This window comes from Crocuta crocuta, unplaced genomic scaffold (assembly GCF_008692635.1).
Source record: "Crocuta crocuta isolate KB4526 unplaced genomic scaffold, BGI_CrCroc_1.0 scaffold290, whole genome shotgun sequence".
Taxonomy (NCBI): domain Eukaryota; kingdom Metazoa; phylum Chordata; class Mammalia; order Carnivora; family Hyaenidae; genus Crocuta; species Crocuta crocuta.
Genome location: NW_027527429.1, coordinates 3,182,673 through 3,200,439, shown reverse-complemented (window position 1 = coordinate 3,200,439; position 17,767 = coordinate 3,182,673). Strand labels below are relative to the sequence as shown.

The 17,767-nt window shown below is 57.3% G+C and overlaps 1 protein-coding gene across 1 annotated transcript in view; it reads left to right on the top strand.

Annotated features, from left to right (window-relative positions):
* The first annotated feature begins 103 nt into the window (after window positions 1-103).
* Window positions 104-17,767, top strand: part of MLPH (melanophilin) — a 38,649-nt gene continuing 20,985 nt past the window's right edge. The window contains exons 1-2 of the mRNA XM_077758746.1: window positions 104-191; window positions 5,910-6,040. Coding sequence (XP_077614872.1) covers window positions 5,931-6,040 — 110 coding nt within the window. The 5' untranslated portion in view covers window positions 104-191; window positions 5,910-5,930. The remainder of the gene's footprint in view (window positions 192-5,909; window positions 6,041-17,767) is intronic.

Genomic DNA, 17,767 nt, shown 5'->3' with positions numbered 1-17,767 from the left:
CCCCTGCGGGTCAGGCGCTCTGCCTGCCCCCCTCCCCCCCCCGCTGCGCCCTGCCTGGCCCGGACGGTCCTGCCTCGCCCCAGTGTGCCCGGATCCGACACCTTGCCTTGTCGCTTTCTTTTCCCTCGCAGGACCGGAAAAAGCAGCCCCGGGGGCCGGGCCAGGGCCTGCACACCCCTAGCAAGGAGCCGGTGAGTGCGATCAGAAGGGGGGAATGGCCAGGCCGGTGTGGCGCCCAGGACTGGGGACCCAGGCATAGGAAAGTCCGCGGTGAAGTGTGCAGCCCCACGGGTGTGCAAATGCCCCCTGCGGCCCCCAAGCCTTTGTCCAGGCTGGTGAGGAGGGCACTCCCCTTCCTCCGAACCCAGGCCGCACAGAGACCCTGATCAGACCCGCCTGGGTTCACGGAGAGCCCATTTAGGACAAAGAGTGGTTTCACACGGAGCCCTGCTGCGGGGGTCCCTGTGTTGGTGGGGCTGAGACCCCCGTCACCGAGGAGACTCCAGGCTGGATGCCCAGGGGCCCTCGGCTGTCCGATGAAAGACTTCCATCTGCACTGTGGCGCCGATTTGGGGGGACAGAGCCTCATGATGCTTTACCAGGGAGGAGGGTCCTGGCCTTCCTCTGGGCTCCCCAAAGCCCTAGCTTTATTACAATCAAATCATCTTTTGCTTGCCAGCAGCACCGCTCCCCACCCACCCGCACCGCCCATCCACCTTGCTGTAGAGATGTGGGAAGGGTCTGTGGGTGATGGACATCGCCGAGTGGGCGCTGGTACCACTGTGGGCCGTTAGCTCCTGGCTTGAGCTCAGCCTCCCTTATAAATCCACTATAGTTTCGTAGACTTAGACACCTGTTTCCTATTAACCTTCACCAAATATTGTAAACTCCATTTTCAGTTGGGTTGGGCTTTTACATTTTCTTTTTCTATCTGCTGTGTTTATTTTTTAAAATCTTATGTACGTGTTTCTTTCTGAGATTTTGGGGGGGTTGTGGGGGGAGGTGAGCCCCCCACCAGCCCATGAATGTGCAAAGGCAGGCACTGGCCGTGGCTGGGAAGCCCACAGAGAGGCCAGGGCTTGCAGAGCCGAGGCCCGGAGAGGAGGCCAGCTGGTGCCTGAGTGGACACAGAAACAGCTCCTGACCCCTGGCCCAGTCCTCGTCACGTAGCCTTGCCCTGGGACCCGTTCTTGCTCTGGACACTAGAGCTGAGGCTTCAGCTGGACGTGCAGAACCCATGTCTGGCTATAAATGAGGAGTATCAGCAACTTCCCAGAGACCCGAGACAGCAGAGAGAGTGGGCAGGTGGCCGGGGCAAGCTAGAGCGCCCACCCAGTGCACCAGGTGTGCCTGGTGCCCCTTGAGCAGGGGTCGGGGGAAGCTTCTGGGTGGAAACGGGCCCATTTTGCAGCTGACGAGGGCTGGGGCTTTGGTGGCTACTAATGGGTGGTAAGCCCTGCCCGCGGAAGTAACCGCACCAACCGGCGTGAGGGAGGCGCTCCGAAACAGACACAGGGTTAACACACACACACACACACCGCCCCCGCACCGAGGGGGCACCTCCACCTTCCCGCAGGAACGTGCCTGCACCTTCATCAGCAAACACAGCACCACAGCCTTGACCATGAGTCAGAGAGCACTCCTGCCTTTGTTAGTTGGGTATTTAGTGAGAAACTTTGACTCGCTTTCCAGTTGTATTCGCTCAGGCGGGTGATACTCACAATCGCCTTTGTTGCAAGGCTCTGAGGGCAGCTGAGCCCAGAGGCGGGCAGGAGGAGCGGCCCAGGCTTCCCCTTAATGTGGCCAGAGTGTGAGCTCCGTTCTCTAACAGATAAAGATGACACGCCGTGGAAATTCAGTGGTCTGCGTCTGGGGGTGTCCACTTTATAAAACCCATTGCGCTGTCTTTCCAGCTGGTTAACCTCCTCCCCGTAATGGCTTTTCTCCGCCAGGACCAGGATCCGGTGAGGGAGGGCTAACGGTCTCAGAGATTAAACCTGTGATTAAATCCGAGCCGGGGAGCAGGCAAAGTTGAAAGCGCTTCATTCGGGAGCCTCGTGACTAGGGGTGCTGTGCTCTGAGACAGAACGAGGAGGCCGGTGGAGTCTGCCCGCCCCAGCGCCCGTGCCCTGGGAGGTCCCCCCCCACCCCGCCCCTGCGGCCAGGGCAGGGACAGAGCAGCCTTCTGCCCTCATGTTGCCCCGTGACTGCTGGGGTGGAGGGCTTCCGGGTACAGATCAGGGCTCGCGAGCCAGCACCCTGTGTAGTGAGGGGAGAGGAGATCACTGGCTGAAGAGCCATCCCCTCCATGAGCCCAGGGGGGTCCCTCGGTGTGGCTCCGCCTGGCCGAGGGGCAGCCCGCACCTGTGTCCCAGCCCAAGCCAATCAGCGCGGGGGCTCGGAATGACAGGGACCTGCGGATGTGCATTTTAAACGCTGAACTCAAACATACCCTGCATTCAATTTAAGATAACTTTCTACGCGTGGTTTTCAAAGAGCACTAAGAGCTTCTCCACGTCATTAATTCACTCCATGGGAAGATTCGGTCACAGCAGATAAAGACCCTTATGGTGGCCCATTGGGTCTCAACCCCTGGCCGTGTGGGGAACCCGCTCCCCTGGGGAGCCCCTCCCCACCCCCCACTGGGCAGCATAGCACTGCCTCCTAAGGGCTCATTTGAACTTGAGACTTCCTCTTCCTTCCCTCCCCTCCCTGCACCCCCTCCCCACCGCGGCCTCGGGGTCCCCCCGAGGTTGAGTCTGAGCTGAACATAAGCCTCAGAGTAAAATTTTTCAGGTGACATCGGACCGTGTGCAAAGCACATGTTGTTGGTTTAGCCGTGCGGCCGTATGTTGTTCTAGGTTCTGGCGTATGAAACACAGCACAGTGAAAGAGGCCACTCCCCTTAATAACTCGGGGTCACGATTGGCACGTCCTGGAAGGAGTTAAGTCACAGTTTCTGTAGAAGCAGGTGGGTCCANGTGTTCCTGAGGCTCCCCCTCCCCCCGGCAGGCACCGCCCTCAACAGAGGTGCCCAGACCCGCCAGGGCCAGCATGCATCTGGTCCCCGAAGCCTTGGTGATCTTTGCTGTCCAAGCTGGGGAACCAAGTAGCCACCCTTAGGAGCAAGAAGCTTCAGGGAGAAGGAAGAGGTGGGGAGGGGGTCGGGGAGACATCCTCTGACTTGGCAGCAGCCTTCCCGCCCATCCGCTGACCGGCTCTGACATAGTTAGGTGAGGAAAGTGGGCTAGTTGCCTCCTGTTTTGCTTTGCTCCCTCACCCCACCCCATCTAAGAGGAAGCTGGAATTGGGGCCCTGCAGGGAGGGGACAGGGCACCAGCTAGTCAGCTGATGGTCACGAATCTCTCATCTGCTCTGAAAACAGCTTCAGTGAATGTGCTTTATGGTACAATTTTTTTTCAAAAAGGTTAAAAAAAAAAACCTGAATAAACTTCAGTCATCTATCAAAAAAGAACTTTTTCATCCAGGTTTTTAAAAACCAGAAACTGTGTGTTCTAGGGAAACAACAGTGAATTCTGTTTTTAACATTTTCTTGGCCAAAGTCTAAATTCAACCATAAATGAAAATAGTCCAGATGACCCTGGCTTCTGGACGCTTCACTCACAGCCAGCATTGTGCTTGAGGCTGGAAATACTAAGGGTTTGGTGCAAAAAAATTTAAGAAATTGAGGCACCTGGGTGGCTCAGTTGGTTAAAGCGTCCGATTTTGGCTCCGGTCATGATCTCATAGCAGCCTGCTTCAGATCCTGTGTCTGCCTCCCTCTCTCCCCCTCTCCACTCTGTCTTTCCAAGATGAATAAACATTAAAACTTTTTTAAATTAAGAAATTATTGGGGGCACCTGGGTGGCTCAGTCATTTAAGCATCTGACTTCAGCTCAGGTCATGATCTCGCAGTTTGTGAGTTTGAGCCCCGCGTCCAGCTCTGTGCTAACAGCTCAGAGCCTGGAGCTGCTTCACATTCTGTGTCTCCTTCTCTCTCTGGCCCTCCCCCATTTGTGCTCTGTCTCTCTCTATCTCTCAAAAATAAATGTTAAAAACATTTTTTAAAAAAGAAATTATTTTTCACCAATTTAATCCGCAAGTTAGGGAATATTTTAGTTGAGCGCCACAGGACCTCTGAGGAAACTTTCATTTTAGATGGTGGCTGGGTGATGGCCACTTGTCATAATGAACCCCTTGTGAAACAATCGGAGTCCATTCTAGCCCAGAGCAAGTGCTGGTAACCTCTCCATGATGGACATTTGCGAATGGCCAGCAGCATTGAAAGGGAGATGCTTCCCCGACATTCAGAAGCAAAAGCGAGGCTTTGCTTGGCTCGAAGACTTCCCAGGGAGAGCGGACAGAGGGGGTGCTCCCGAGAGATGGGGTTCAGTCCTCACTGAAGACCTGTCAGTGTTCCGGAGCCCTTCTCCAACTCTGTTACCCACAGCACCCCTGTCACCCAGACTGCGGCTCCCCTGAGCCATGGTGCCCGGAGCAGAGCTCGCGTGGGTGCAGCAGCCGTGCGCACAGGGGCTCCCGTGGGCCGCCTCCAGGGCACCGGAGCACTGGGGGCCCCGCGTAGTACCTGCTGTGTGCCAGGGAAGAGACAAAGTCTCCGTCCCTCAAGGAGCTTAGCAGTGACGGAGGTGACAGCCGCAGTGACTCTAGAAGGTGCAAAGAACTGTCCCGAGGATGGGCCTGGCGGGGTGCAGGGGTGAACAGCATAGCTCCCTCTGTGAGTGCTCCCCCCACCCCGTGTGCTGGAATTCCCGGGGAGTCCTCTCTCTCTGCGGCAGGGCCTCAGTTTTGTGCCCAGTATAACGGCAGCGTCAGCGCCTGTCAGGCCCGTGTCGCTTCTCTGGGAGAAGAGCCAGCAGGAGGGTCCGTCCCATTCTCTGTGCAGCCAACCCCTTCGCTGTCTGGTCCTGCTTCACCAGAGCTTTGCTTCCCGGAGGGGCCCCAGGACCCGCAGCCTGACCGCCCGGCCGTCTGGTTAAAACACAGACTCCAAAGCAGCAGGTCTGGGGCCGGGCCTGAGAGCCTGCCCTGCGTGCCGCCCCGGCCACGAAGCCCGCTCCAAACAGCGTGCAAGCTTGTAGGGTTCCGCTCCTCTTGGGTTTTGACATTTGCCTGTTCCTTCCTCCGTCCTTTCACATCGCCTGGGATCCGGCTCGGTGTCCTCAAGGGCATGAGCTCGTCTGCAGTTTGCCTTCCTGGCCAGTGGATTATGGACACGGGGCGGTACGCAGTGAACTCTGTAAAGCAGTTGGATCTAATGGGGACCCTGGAGGCGAGGCGCGGCCATGGGGATCGCCAGGGCAGCGGTGAGGCCAGGCTCCGGAACCCCCACATTCCTTGGGGAAATGAGGCTCCCGCTGGCCATGCCGCCCAAGGCTTCGGCTCCCCCTCACGTCCCAGGACGTCGGCGGCACCATGGGAAGTATGTGAACTTTGACCTCTAGGCATCACGCTGGTGGGACGTCTCGGCAGGCCAGGGCACAGGCAACTCCGCAACTTGACCTTGAATCTGAGACGAAGTGGCCTCTTCTCCACAGTGTTGCCTCCATCAGGAGGTGGAAGGCGAGAGGCCAAGTGGCTGGAGAATTCCTCCAGCGTTTCCCAGCATGCCCCTGGGTACCGACATCGCCAGTGTGGTGGCACAGTGGAGACAGGGCCCCGTGGCCGCATGTGTGAGTTCCACGCGTGCAGGAATTTTACATGTAAACTTTACACACTTAAACTATACAGATGTCCACACGGGTATTCGTCTGTTTTAGAAAACCCTTCCGCCCAGGCCCGGACAAACTGCTTGGGAAGTGGGGGCGTGCTCGTCCGGCCTCTGTGTGTGTGACTTAGCGGTGTCCACGGGCTCCCCGGTGACCCCTTGTGACCCTGTCTTATCCCAGGTGTGACCCTGACGAGCAGAGATGGGGAGAAAACTGGATCTTTCGAAGCTCACGGACGAAGAGGCCAAGCACATCTGGGAGGTGGTGCAGCGGGACTTCGATCTGAGGAGGAAAGAAGAGGAAAGACTGGAGTAAGTGTGCGAGGCCTCCCCCCTCCCCGGGGGGCCTCCCTGAGGATCCTGGGGGGGGCGGACAGCAGGGTGCCCCGGGGGGGGGGGCGGACACCACATGGGAAGCTGGACCCTGGAGAACGTCCTGCTCTCTGGGCTCAGTCTCATAATTAAAATGAGGGCATCTGATTTCCCAGCCTGCATTCGGGTGAGCCCCGAACACTTAACTTCATCCTGATCCTGCTTCAGATCACGTCCCCTGAGCCAAGTGATGCTTCAGCCGCGGCACAGCGAGCTGAAGGTGATAAAATAGGGAAACACCCGGAATGTCAGGCTGGAGGGGTTTTAGCATCAAGGCTGACTTCGTCTTTCTTCCCAGTGCGGGGGGCGGGCATCCCCCAATGGGTGGCCATGGACTGAGCCAACACCCTCTGCCGTTATTTACTCCTCCCCGCCTCTAAGGCTTAGCTGTGCGGTGAGCGGGCTCATGATCCTTTCTTGCTGACCCTGTGGGCCGGAGGGCCTATGGAGAAGACTTTGGAGCGAAGACTCCTGGTGGGGGAGGGGCAGCCAAGCGAGTGTCTGAAAGAGCAGCGCAGGGGAGGCAGGGGGAAAGTAGCAAGAGCCGGCTTCTGCCCTGCAAGCTGTGGGCCCCCAGGACGTGGCCGGATGTACTTTGAGGGCAGAGCCGGACTGCAAGCGGGGGTGACGAGGGGGACTCCGGGGTCGTGGCCTGAGTGACCCGGAAGGTGGGGCGAGGTGGAGCCAGCCTGGGGGAACCAGGAGAGGGTTCGGACGGCGCGGGTAGGTTCCCTGTCCGTTACCCGGCAGACAGGAGGGCTCCCCGTGGGAGGAGCGCTATTCAGCGGACCCCAGTGTTTAGTCACCAGCCAGGAGGAGGCCCCACAGGAGGGAATCCAGAGAGAGGAGGGCAGGGCCCCGAGACGGCAGACACACACCAGGGGTGGGAGGGACTCTAGGTCCCAACGCTGAACAAAGTCCACGAGAAACAAGCGTAGTTCCTCTAGCACCGCCAGCGTCCGTGGGGAGGGTCCAGCGTCCATGGGGAGGGCCCAGTGTCCGTGGGGAGGGCCCAGCGTCCGTGGGGAGGGTCCAGCGTCCGTGGGGAGAGACCAGTGTCCATGGGGAGGGCCCGGCGTCCGTGGGGAGGGCCCAGTGTCCGTGGGGAGGGCCCAGCATCTGTGGGGAGGGTCCACCGTCCTGGGGAGGGTCCACCGTCCGTGGGGAGAGACCAGTGTCCGTGGGGAGGGCCCGGCGTCCGTGGGGAGGGCCCGGCGTCTGTGGGGAGGCCCTAGTGTCCGTGGGGAGGGCCCAGCATCTGTGGGGAGGGTCCACCGTCCTGGGGAGGGTCCACCGTCCGTGGGGAGAGACCAGTGTCCGTGGGGAGGGCCCGGCATCCGTGGGGAGGGCCCGGCGTCCGTGGGGAGGGTCCGGCGTCAGTGGGGAGAGACCAGTGTCTGTGGGGAGGGCCCGGCGTCCGTGGGGAGGGCCCGGCGTCCGTGGGGAGGGTCCACCGTCCGTGGGGAGGGCCCGGCGTCCGTGGGGAGGGTCCGGCGTCCGTGGGGAGGGTCCACCGTCCGTGGGGAGAGCCCGGCGTCCGTGGGGAGGGCCCGGCGTCCGTGGGGAGGCCCCAGTGTCCATAGGGAGGGCCCAGTGTCTGTGGGGAGGGCCTGTGTCTTCTCTGTGCTTCTCTGTGCAGCCCCTTGCCCTCCATTCTGCCCTGGTCTCCTGGGTCACCCCTGGGCTTTTGTCACAAAAACACTTCCACCCTGCTGCCCTCCGGGATTGCCAGCCCCTCACACACCCACACGAGACCTAATACTAGAACCCGCGGCCGGCCTTGACCTGACCCGACTTCCGAGTACCAAGCAGTAGTCAGAGCTGCGCCCCCCTCTCCCCCGCCCCCGCCCTGACCTGGCCGCCTGGCTCTGCCGAGGGACACACTGCCTATGCCAGCAAAACCAGCCCAGCCTTTCTTCTTGACAGCAGCCTCTTCCCCGGGGAGGGACCAAACCCTGCGTCCAGGAGGCCCAGCTGTTGGCGACTTTTATTTTAAATGTATATAGAAACGCAGATAAACGTGGAGGGAGGGGAGCCCAGCTCCCCTGGGAGCAGAGGAGGACCCCTGGGCCGGGTCCCAAGAGGCACCCCCTTTCCCAGAGACCCAAGAGCTGCTTCATCTAGCTGGCTGAAGTGAGTTTTGCCAAAATTCCTGTGTTTCTTACACGAAGGTGAGTCCCTTCTGACGTCCGTCATTCCTTATCTTCATATTCCTTTGGTCATTTCACATCGCAGAGAGGAGACAGGCCAGGGAAGGCTCCCTCAAGGATGCTGACCGCATGGCTCAGGCCAGGTCCCCGGGCCGGTCACGGTCAGGGGAAGCTCCTCTCTCCCGTCAGGAAGCGCCGGAGCCATCTGCTCAGAAAGGGGGAGCATGGGGAGTGGGAGGCAGAGGAATGGCCCGTTCTGCCGTCTGCTTGCTCTGCCTTGTGGTTGGGGACAGGCTTCATAAACACCCCCTCTCAGACATCCTACCGGGGAGGTTGTGCGGGGAAGTTAATGCCTCGGCGTGTTGTGCAACTCCCGGAAGCGCAAGCCTGCAATGGTGCGGAAAGTCTGTGTCAAAGTGACCTTAGGTCAAGAGCAGTGAAGCCCAAGTGGCATTATTGTGACCGGATCTAGCAGGTGATAACGTGGGAAGTGAGAGTCGTTTTGGGGAGTGGCGGGAGGGAAGGGTTGTTACATTTCTTACCATTGTTGACGGTTTTGCCTCTTGAGCTAACACAAAATTAGGATGTTCACGACATTGTTAAATATGCCAGAAAAAGTAAAGCCACTTCTGTCTGTGAGGAACCTTTTCCTCCAGTGGCCCCTGACCCCGGGCGTGAGGCCTCGAGGCACAAGGTGGGGACACATGGGTTCCCATTCTGCCTGGAGAGTTCTGCTTAGAAAGGGTGAGGCTAGAACCCACGGCATGAACACTCGGGATTCTTTTTTTTTTTTTTAATTTTGTAATGTTTTATTTATTTCTGAGAGAGAGAGACAGAGTGTGAGCAGGGGAAGGTCGGACAGAGAGGGAGACAGAATCTGAAACAGGCTCCAGGCTCTGAGCTGTCAGCACACAGCCCAACGCAGGGCTTGAACCCACGAACCACGAGATCATGACCTGAGCCGAAGTCGATCGCTTAACCGACTGAGCCCCCCAGGCGCCCCGAACACTCGGGGTTCTTGACACCAGAGTTGGTTCCACAGAGCAGTTAGCTCGAGCGCCTGCACTCCAGGTCTCTGGTCTGTGAATCGGGCCCGGGCTGAGCGGAGAAATGGGCCCTGCAGTGACCACCATGTGGGTGGCCTGGAAATGCTGAGCAGCTCGGGCATCTCTCAGATGGGTGTCTGATGTCTCTGCATCCTCCCAAAGAGACGCCCACTGGACAGACGGCTCAGCGGGAGGGCCCCACCACAGTCGCTGGCCGAACAGAGCTCATGGGGAAAAAATTATGAAGCCAAGAAGCAGGCGTGTTCACGAAATGGAGAGAACGTTCCTACCCCGATGCATCTGGTGAGCACGGTGTGTGCGCCTGATTCCCCAGGGGCAGCTCTGCCGAGGGGCAGTCTGCTACATGGCCAGTTCACCGAATAGGCCAGTTTGAAAACAAGCAACAAGAATATCTCTTTCAATATGTACAAGTTAACAGAAATGTGCGCTAGGCGGATTTCTCCCAGACGTGAAAGCACCAGTCCGTTGTAAAGGGTGTTGGGGCAGGGCCTGGCTGAAGACCCCTGGCATTGGAGAGGACAAAGGCCACGTGGCTGTGAGACTGGTGTCAGTAACGCCCACAGATCAGCAGTAGACTGTCCCCCGAATACGGAAGCCTCTGATCCCTCAGCCGGGCCTGACCCTTCCCAGGCTGTGCTGAGGACACTCACAGCCCCGTGGGGAAGACAGAGGCCGTCCCAGCCGTGAGAGGCAATGGCTGGCGGGTCCTGGCCACGGCCTCAGCAGGAGCCTCCTGACGTGGCTTTCCAAACAGACAGCACAGATGGCTTTCCTCTGAATCGACTAGAAGGAAGGGAGAGGCCAGGCCGTCTTTGATTTAGCCCCAGGCACCCAGAACTCTCTCCCTGAAGCTGGCGTGTGGGACCAGGGACTTAGGAGTGGCGTGTTTACGGTACAGGGCATCATGTTATCCTTGGCTTCCCTTCAGGACGTGGCGCTGCACTCCAAAGCATGGGAGATTCAAAGATATACAAAATTAGGATGTTCACACCATTGGCATCAGAAAGGTGCTTTAGGATAGATTTCACAAACCACCTGTTTCCTACCAGAGCCTCCTGAGCATCAGGCTATGAGGAGGGTGTGTACTTTGCTGTGGATGAACTTGGAGCCTTCAAATATGGCGGACGCTGTATGAGAGAATGGCCCTCCGTGTGCTACGTCTGCTGCCTGGGGCAGGGCTTGGGCCGTGAGCCTTCACAGTTGTTGGGGAGACAAAACGTAGAATTATCTCAATGTCACAGAGGAGCGTTTGGTAGCATGCTCTTTCCGTTAATTTTTTTAGATTAATAAAATAGAAATAGAAATCGTTTTCACATATTTTCAAAGATGACTGAGACTCCCGGTGTTCATCCTGGTTAAAGGGTTCCAGCAAATTCACAGCCAAAGAGAGGGATGAACTTGACCTTTGCAGAGGCCAGACTGCCTGGCATCACATAGCAGAAGCCCTTTGAACCTGTGACATGTCCTCTTACGGAAGGAATCAGGAGAGGCTCTTCCTCACAGCGAGGATCGTAAGAGCCAAGAACTAGGAAGATCTGAATGTCCAAAATTACAAGCTTTGGCTGAATAACCAAATTTGACCATGAATTCAACCACGGATTACCTGGCACCCATTAAAAATAAAGTTATAGCAGAAAGTCCTCATGGCCAGTTCACAAGGTATTAAGTAGAAAAAGCATGTGGTAAAAATGCATTTCACTTTTTTTTTATTTTAATGTTTGAGAGAGAGAGAGAGAGAGAGAGAGAGAGAGGATGAGTGGGGGAGGGGCAGGGAGAGAGGGAGACACAGAATCCGAAGCAGCTCCAGGTTCTGAGCTGTCAGCACAGAGCCTGATGCGGGTCTCGAACCCACAAACTGTGAGATCATGACCTGAGCCGGAATCACAAATTGGACACTTAACTGACTGAGCCACCCAAGCACCCTATATTTATTTCGCTTTTTAAAAAATGCATAGGAAAGTCTAGCAGTAACAGAGGCTCAGTACCCACTGAGCTCTTTCTTGCCGTGATTCACCACCCTCCCGTCCTGGAGTCCACCCCCTTCTGTTTCCTTTGCGGGGTCCCCAGCGTTCACTTTCAGAGGGTCCGGGGCCCACCCCTTCCCACCTCTGTGCACACTCGTTCCCTCAGTGACCTTCACCGCACGGTGGACCTCACGCCCTCTAGGCCCCCGCTGCCCAGTGGAACGAGTAGCTGACCCCCACGTGTGCTCCAGCATGGCGGCCAGCAGCCCCCTGTGCCTGTTCCACGCTTGACATGGTCTCATGCAACTGGGAAGCCAACTTTGTCTTTTTTTCCATCGTAACTAACTGTAGTAGCCACCATGCCTAGCGGCTGCCATATTGGGCAGTGCAGGTCTAGACAACAAGTCCCCAGTGTATGCCCTCAGCCGAGCACTTTGCCCTGACCCTGTGACACACGGGGACAGATGCCTGCGGAGCACCTCGGCCAGGGGTCTAACCAGCGTCTCCCACCCAGCATGCCTAAGGCAGGTCTGGACTCACCCCAGGCCCCCGCTTCCCCGTCCCGGAAACATCTGGTGGCTGAGGTTTAGTGCCCAGGAATCACGATCCTCTCAGCTCCTTCCCTCTCGTCCCACGTTCCTCAGCAAGCCCGGTTGGCTCAGCCCTCAAAGTCAGTCCCGACTGTGGTTCGCCGGCCACACGGCCAGCCCAGTTCATGCCGCCGTCTCTGTGCTGGTCGCCCCTCCCGCTCCCTGCCCCGTGGTCTTTCTCCCTGGTGCTCCCAGGAGTCTCCCTTCCTCCCCATGTCCCTGTTGCTGCCTCCTTCACATCACTCGCCTCCCTTCTCAGATGTCACCTCCTCAGAGAAGCCTCCCTGGGTTGCCCTTTCTAAAATAGCCACTACCTTCCCAGCACCACTTCTTTCTGCTTGGCCTCCTGGGTCTCCGTCCACAGCACTTAGGGCTGGTCTGGTGTCACAGGAGCCATGTACTTGAGTAGAGCCGGCTTCCCACCCATGTCTGAGCCCAGGGAGGGCTCCGTTTTGTCACCTGACCACGGAAAGACTCAACGGCTGTCTTTGTGCACAGACCATTATGGATGTGCGCCTGGGGCTTTGCCTGTGTTTTAACAGTTACCGCCCGGGCAAGTCTACCCTGTGGCTCTTCCATCCCCGGCTCCAGCAGAGGACCCTGGGAGTGGGCCAGGTCCCGGGCTGTGAAGGTGTCTGGAACTCGTTCGCCACGGGAATCTCGGGGGGAGGGGACATCTTGCTGCGTGTGGGTCTGTAACTGTTGCTTCTAAGTGTTCACCATTCATTCTCCTTCCCCGGGTATTTAGAATGTTACTATTTTTTAATGTCACCTAAGTAGAGAGTAGCACCTACATAAACCTCCAGGAAGTGCCCCGCCCTTCACTCGCTCCATCTGGGGAAGAGCCGGTCCTGTGGACACGCGCATCCTGGACCCCACGGCCATGCGCAGGGGAGAGTCAGGGGAGCCTGCAGGGGCGTTCTGGAGCCCGCGCTCACCGCCCGTGAGCATGCTGTGTGCTGAGCTTGTACGAGGCCCTTCCCGCAGCTGCGCCCGACCCCCACGGAGCGGCCTCTCGACTGTGTCTGCGGTGGGAAGGATTGGGTAATCCGAAAGCCCCGGTGGGGGGTGGGGGGTCGGGATAAGAGTGCTCGGCGCGGGTGGTGACTCATGTCCCTGGGCGAGGACCCAGCTTACCTAAATAGAACACCCTGTTTCAAAGGGCACAGCCCGGAAATCAAATATTAGGCCTGCGAACCTTCCCCGGGAAGGCAAACAGGTGGAGCTGTGGATTGCTATCTCTGCAAACAGACCGGGGCTCCTGAGATTCTCTCTGAAAGTTTCCCTGCGTGAGACACGAGCGTCCGGGGCCCGCTTTGGAAATACTGCTGTCATGGAAGGTGAGGTGTGCCCCTGGCGGGCCTCTTGGCCCCTCGACAGGCGGCTCCGGGGCCGAGGACCCGGGCTGAAGCAGAAGTCCGTGGCCAGCGCAGGGCCCGGGGGTCAGGACCACTGACCCCCGACCAAGCCTCCCGGGATGCTCGGGCCGTGGCCACGCTGCCGAGAGGATCTCCTCCTGGTCCCGTCTGTCGTCTGTGGTCTCTCCCTACCAAGGACATCGCAGAACGTTAGCAAGTTTCTGTTCCCGTCTCCTCATCGTTCCTGATACTTGTTCACATCATCAGGACTTTATGTCCACACACCTGCCCTTCAGGTATCGTTAGGGACGCTGCCTCTTTCTTCAGCTGTGTGGGACGCTCGACGCTTGGTTTGGGCTCGACTTTCAATCATTTCGCCTCTTGAGTCGGCGGCCCGTTGGTGCCTTCAGGCCCCCGCACCCCATTCTTAGGGTCGCCCTGGGATCCGTCTCTCCGTGGGGAGCGCATCTGCAGGTTACGTTCCCCGGAGAGGCGTGGGCTGTGGAGCTCACGCTTGGGAATCTCTCAGCGCGGAGCAAGACCTGTGCTCACACGCTCTCGCTTCGGCAGAAATACGCTGCAGGGTCACACGCTCCCCAAAGCCGCCCCCGTCCTGACCCCCCGCATCTGCGATTGTGTCTGGCTGTGTGCCAGAGGAAGAGTAGGCTGCGGGAGCCAGTAAGGCTTCTAATCAGCTGGCCTGGACTGGGGACACGGTCCTGGATGGCCCGATGGCCCCGGGTGGTCGCAAGGGGGCCAGCAGGTGGGAGGAAGGGGAAGCAGGACCGCGTGAGCCCGAGTGCTTCGCCGTGGGAAGGAGCCCGCCTGCCACACGGGCCGGGCCGCGGGCCCGCGACGTGCACCAGATCAGATCCTCCCCCAGAGCCTCCCGGAAGGATTTCAGTCCTGCCAACACCTTGATCTGGCCCAGTGACACCCATGTCAGGCTCTGGCCTTCAGAGCCACCAAATAAAGAGTAGGTGTTATTTTAAGCCACGAAATGTGTGGGAATTTGCTACAGCGGCAACGGGAAGCTGGCCCATTGCTTCCAGAGCTCTCCCCACCCCCTCTCTCTCTGGGTCTTGTGGAGAAGCCACCTGCCAGCCCGCACGGTGTCCCAGAGGGAGCCCACTCCGTCGCGAGCGAGCGGCGCTGGCAGCCCGCCCGTGTGCCACCTACAGTCCAGCAACTCCCGATCTGAGATCCTGACCCTCCTTCCCCCACGGCTGGCTCAGCACTCACACCCAACCAAGCCGTGCCCAGGAAAGCAGGTCCTCTAGTGCCCGTCCAAGATCGCCCATGAGGCCCCACGGCGTGAGGGGAAGATGGCTTCAGCCTGTCAGTCTCCAGTATCCGAGACTCTGCTCACTTACACAGACTCTTCATGGCTTAGTCTTCTCCTTCGATGTCCCCCATCCCCACACCCCTGCTTGCCAGGTCAGCAGTGGGTGTTGGGGGAGCAGCTCCTGGCCCCTGGGCTGACAGCATTGCGGGTCTTCACACACTGCCTGCTGGCTCCTTGCTGGTCCCCGAGATGGAATGGAGGGTCAGGTCCACTTCCAGGATCAGGACCATCACGCGTGTATGAATTGTCCTGGCGTGGGGCACCCACCGCTGAGATCCCTGATCCCAGCCATCAACCTCACTTGCTGTGGCCTCTTCGCCCCAACCCTGAGACTGCCAGTCCCCTGGTCCCTCAGCACCTCATGCTGCCCTGCAGGGACCCAGGCTGAGGACCGCCCATCCCAAGAGGCAGAGAGCAGAGCACTGGTCCGAGCCCATCCCTCTTGCAGTGGCTGCTGAGGGACCTTGGTGCTGTGGCCACAGCGTGCTCCTCCCTAGCACACCCGGAGGGTGCATCACCAGCCCCTGAGTCCTGGGCTGTCCCCAGTACTCACACGTTTTCACGTGCTCCCCTCTGGACTCCCCCCTGCACGGGGGAGAGCAAAGACAGGTGGTTCTGACCTCTTCACGTCGCTTTCAGCCCTTCTCCCTTCCACGCCCGGTCATTGCTCCGAGGGGACTTCCCTTCCCCGTCCTGTCTTGAAAGGGCTTTCCTTGCACCAGACACCCCCCCCCACCTTGTCCCCAGAGGACCCTTAGCCTGGCTTGCGGACGGTGGGCACCTCTCTTTCACTCTGCTTCGTGTCCACCAGTCAGGACTCCTGACGTTGGTGCCTCAGGGTGGGCTGGAGGTTGGCTGGCAGAGCGCAGAGCTGTGGCTTCTGGCCCCAGGGACGCCCCTCTGCTATGCCGCTCCCCCGCCCGTCTCCTCGTTCCACCGCTGCCCTCCTCTTCCTCGCTCTCATCCCTTTAGCCCTTTTCTCTGCGTCTGGGGCAGCAAACTTGCTTCAGAGCCAGCCCTTCTCAAGCATTTTGGCCTCAGGGTCCCTTTACATTCTTAAATTATTGAGAAACCCCAAAGGAATTATGTTCATGTGGGTTATACATGTCAATATTTACCCCATCAGAAATTAAAACCAGGCATCTAAAAAAATATTCATTCGCTTAAATAAAAACAGGAAAGGCCTTATGTGTTAACATAAATACCACTTTTTTATGTAAAATAACTTTTCCCAAGACAAATGAGAAGTCTGGCGTGCTCCATGTTTCTGGAAATCCCTTCAGTGTCTGGCGTAAGAGGAGATGGGCGGATTCTCGTATCTGCTTGCTTTCAGTGTGTTGTAGTGTATTGTGTTGGCTGAGGAGTTTGAAGGAAATCTAGCCTCCCCCAAATGTATAGCTGAAAGAAGAGGGGTGTTTCGATAGCCAGGTGATTATCAACATTGTGTTTTGATACTACATGGAAACCCAACAATTAGTATTTTTTTTAATTTTTTTAATGTTTATTTTTTTTGAAAGAGAGAGAGCAAGAATAGCAGAGGAGCAGAGAGAGAGGGAGACACAGAATTTGAAACAGGCTCCAGGCTCTGAGCTGTCAGCACAGAGCCCGATGCAGGGCTCGAACCCACTAACTGTGAGATCATGACCTGAGCCGAAGTCGGACACTTAGCCAGATGACCCACCCAGGAGCCTCACAACTGATAATTTCTTAAACTAGGTTGCACGGTGGAATCTGAAACCGTATGAGTGGACTTCTCTTTCCCTGTTATGTTAAAATCCATTGATCTGTCTTACACTCAAAGTGAATCTTTTATCCATATATAGTTTTGTCACACCAAATGCAGCTTCTAAATGGTGACACATTTCATTATGTACCCAAAAAGTCACATTGATTCCTGTCACCACTGACCTCATCAGCAATCTCTTAAAAAACATAAGCGTTGGACACCATGAAGCTCACAGCAGCAGCCATAAATCTCCCAAGATCCTTCTTTGTGTTTGAAAGCTTGAATTTTGTCATTGGCCACAAATACTGGCATTTGTTTTCCTTGAGGTGACGGGCTCCCTTTGTTCATTCTTTTTTTTTTTAATTTTTAAAAATGTTTTTATTTATTTCTGAGAGAGAGAGAGAGAGAGAGAGAGCAGGGGAGGGTCAGAGAGAGAGAGAGACACAGAATCTGAAACAGGCTCCAGGCTCTGAGCTGTCAGCACAGAGCCCGACGCGGGGCTCGAACCCACGAACCGTGAGATCACGACCTACGTCGAAGTCGGACGCTTAACCGACTGAGCCACCCAGGCGCCCCTCCCTTTGTTCATTCTTAAGAAAATGTCTGGCAAACGCCCAACTCAGAATACTTTGTCTTTCAGTTGTTCTTTTCAGTAAAAGTGAGGTCCCGTGAAAAAAAAATCAAGTTCCTGTTGGAAGTCCGGCAAGTGCCTGCTTCCTCTCGTCGGGACCCTGGTGGTGCTTCGGGATGTAGCGGAAATGCTTTCTGTGTGTCCTTCTCGTTTCTTCATGCAGAATAGTAAGGAGACACGTGCTCAAAGGCCAAGGCGTGATAAGACGAATACCTGTTATTGTAGCGCCGAGGACAAGCCCTATATCAGGACACACTTCATCCAAGACCTGCTTTTCTTTACTTCTCTGACCAAGACTGGAATGTGTCGTTTGTCCCTCTGCTGGGACTCATGCCCAGGTCCTAGCTGCGTCAAGGCGCCAACGAGAGGGGTAACATTTCAGCATCGTTGCTAAAATAATTTTGACCTCGGGTCCCTCTTAAAGGGTCTCAAGAACCCCCAGAGGGTCCTGGGCCCCACCTTGAGAACCACTGATGTAGATCCTCGGACTCGGTGTGCCCCGCTGGTGATTCTGCCCGTCTTCCTCCCCGCTGTCAACTTTCATTCCTTCCCGTCTTTATTTTGGCCATCTCTTCTCCTCCTCAGTGATCATAGCCTGCGGTCTTTCCGTCGCAGCCTGGTTTCAAGTCTTCTTCTGTTCCTGACAGTCGCATTCAGGGTGTCTGTTCTTCCTGACGGTGACTTAGACTGTGTCTGCCGACACACCCACAGCGGAGTGACATCTGGTCGACCCGGTGTTTGCGATAAGCACCCCGTGTGCCTTGCTCCGGCCCCGCTCACCGGCTCCCTGTGCGGCTCCGGGTGGAGATGATTGCCTTGCAGCTGGCGGGCATCGG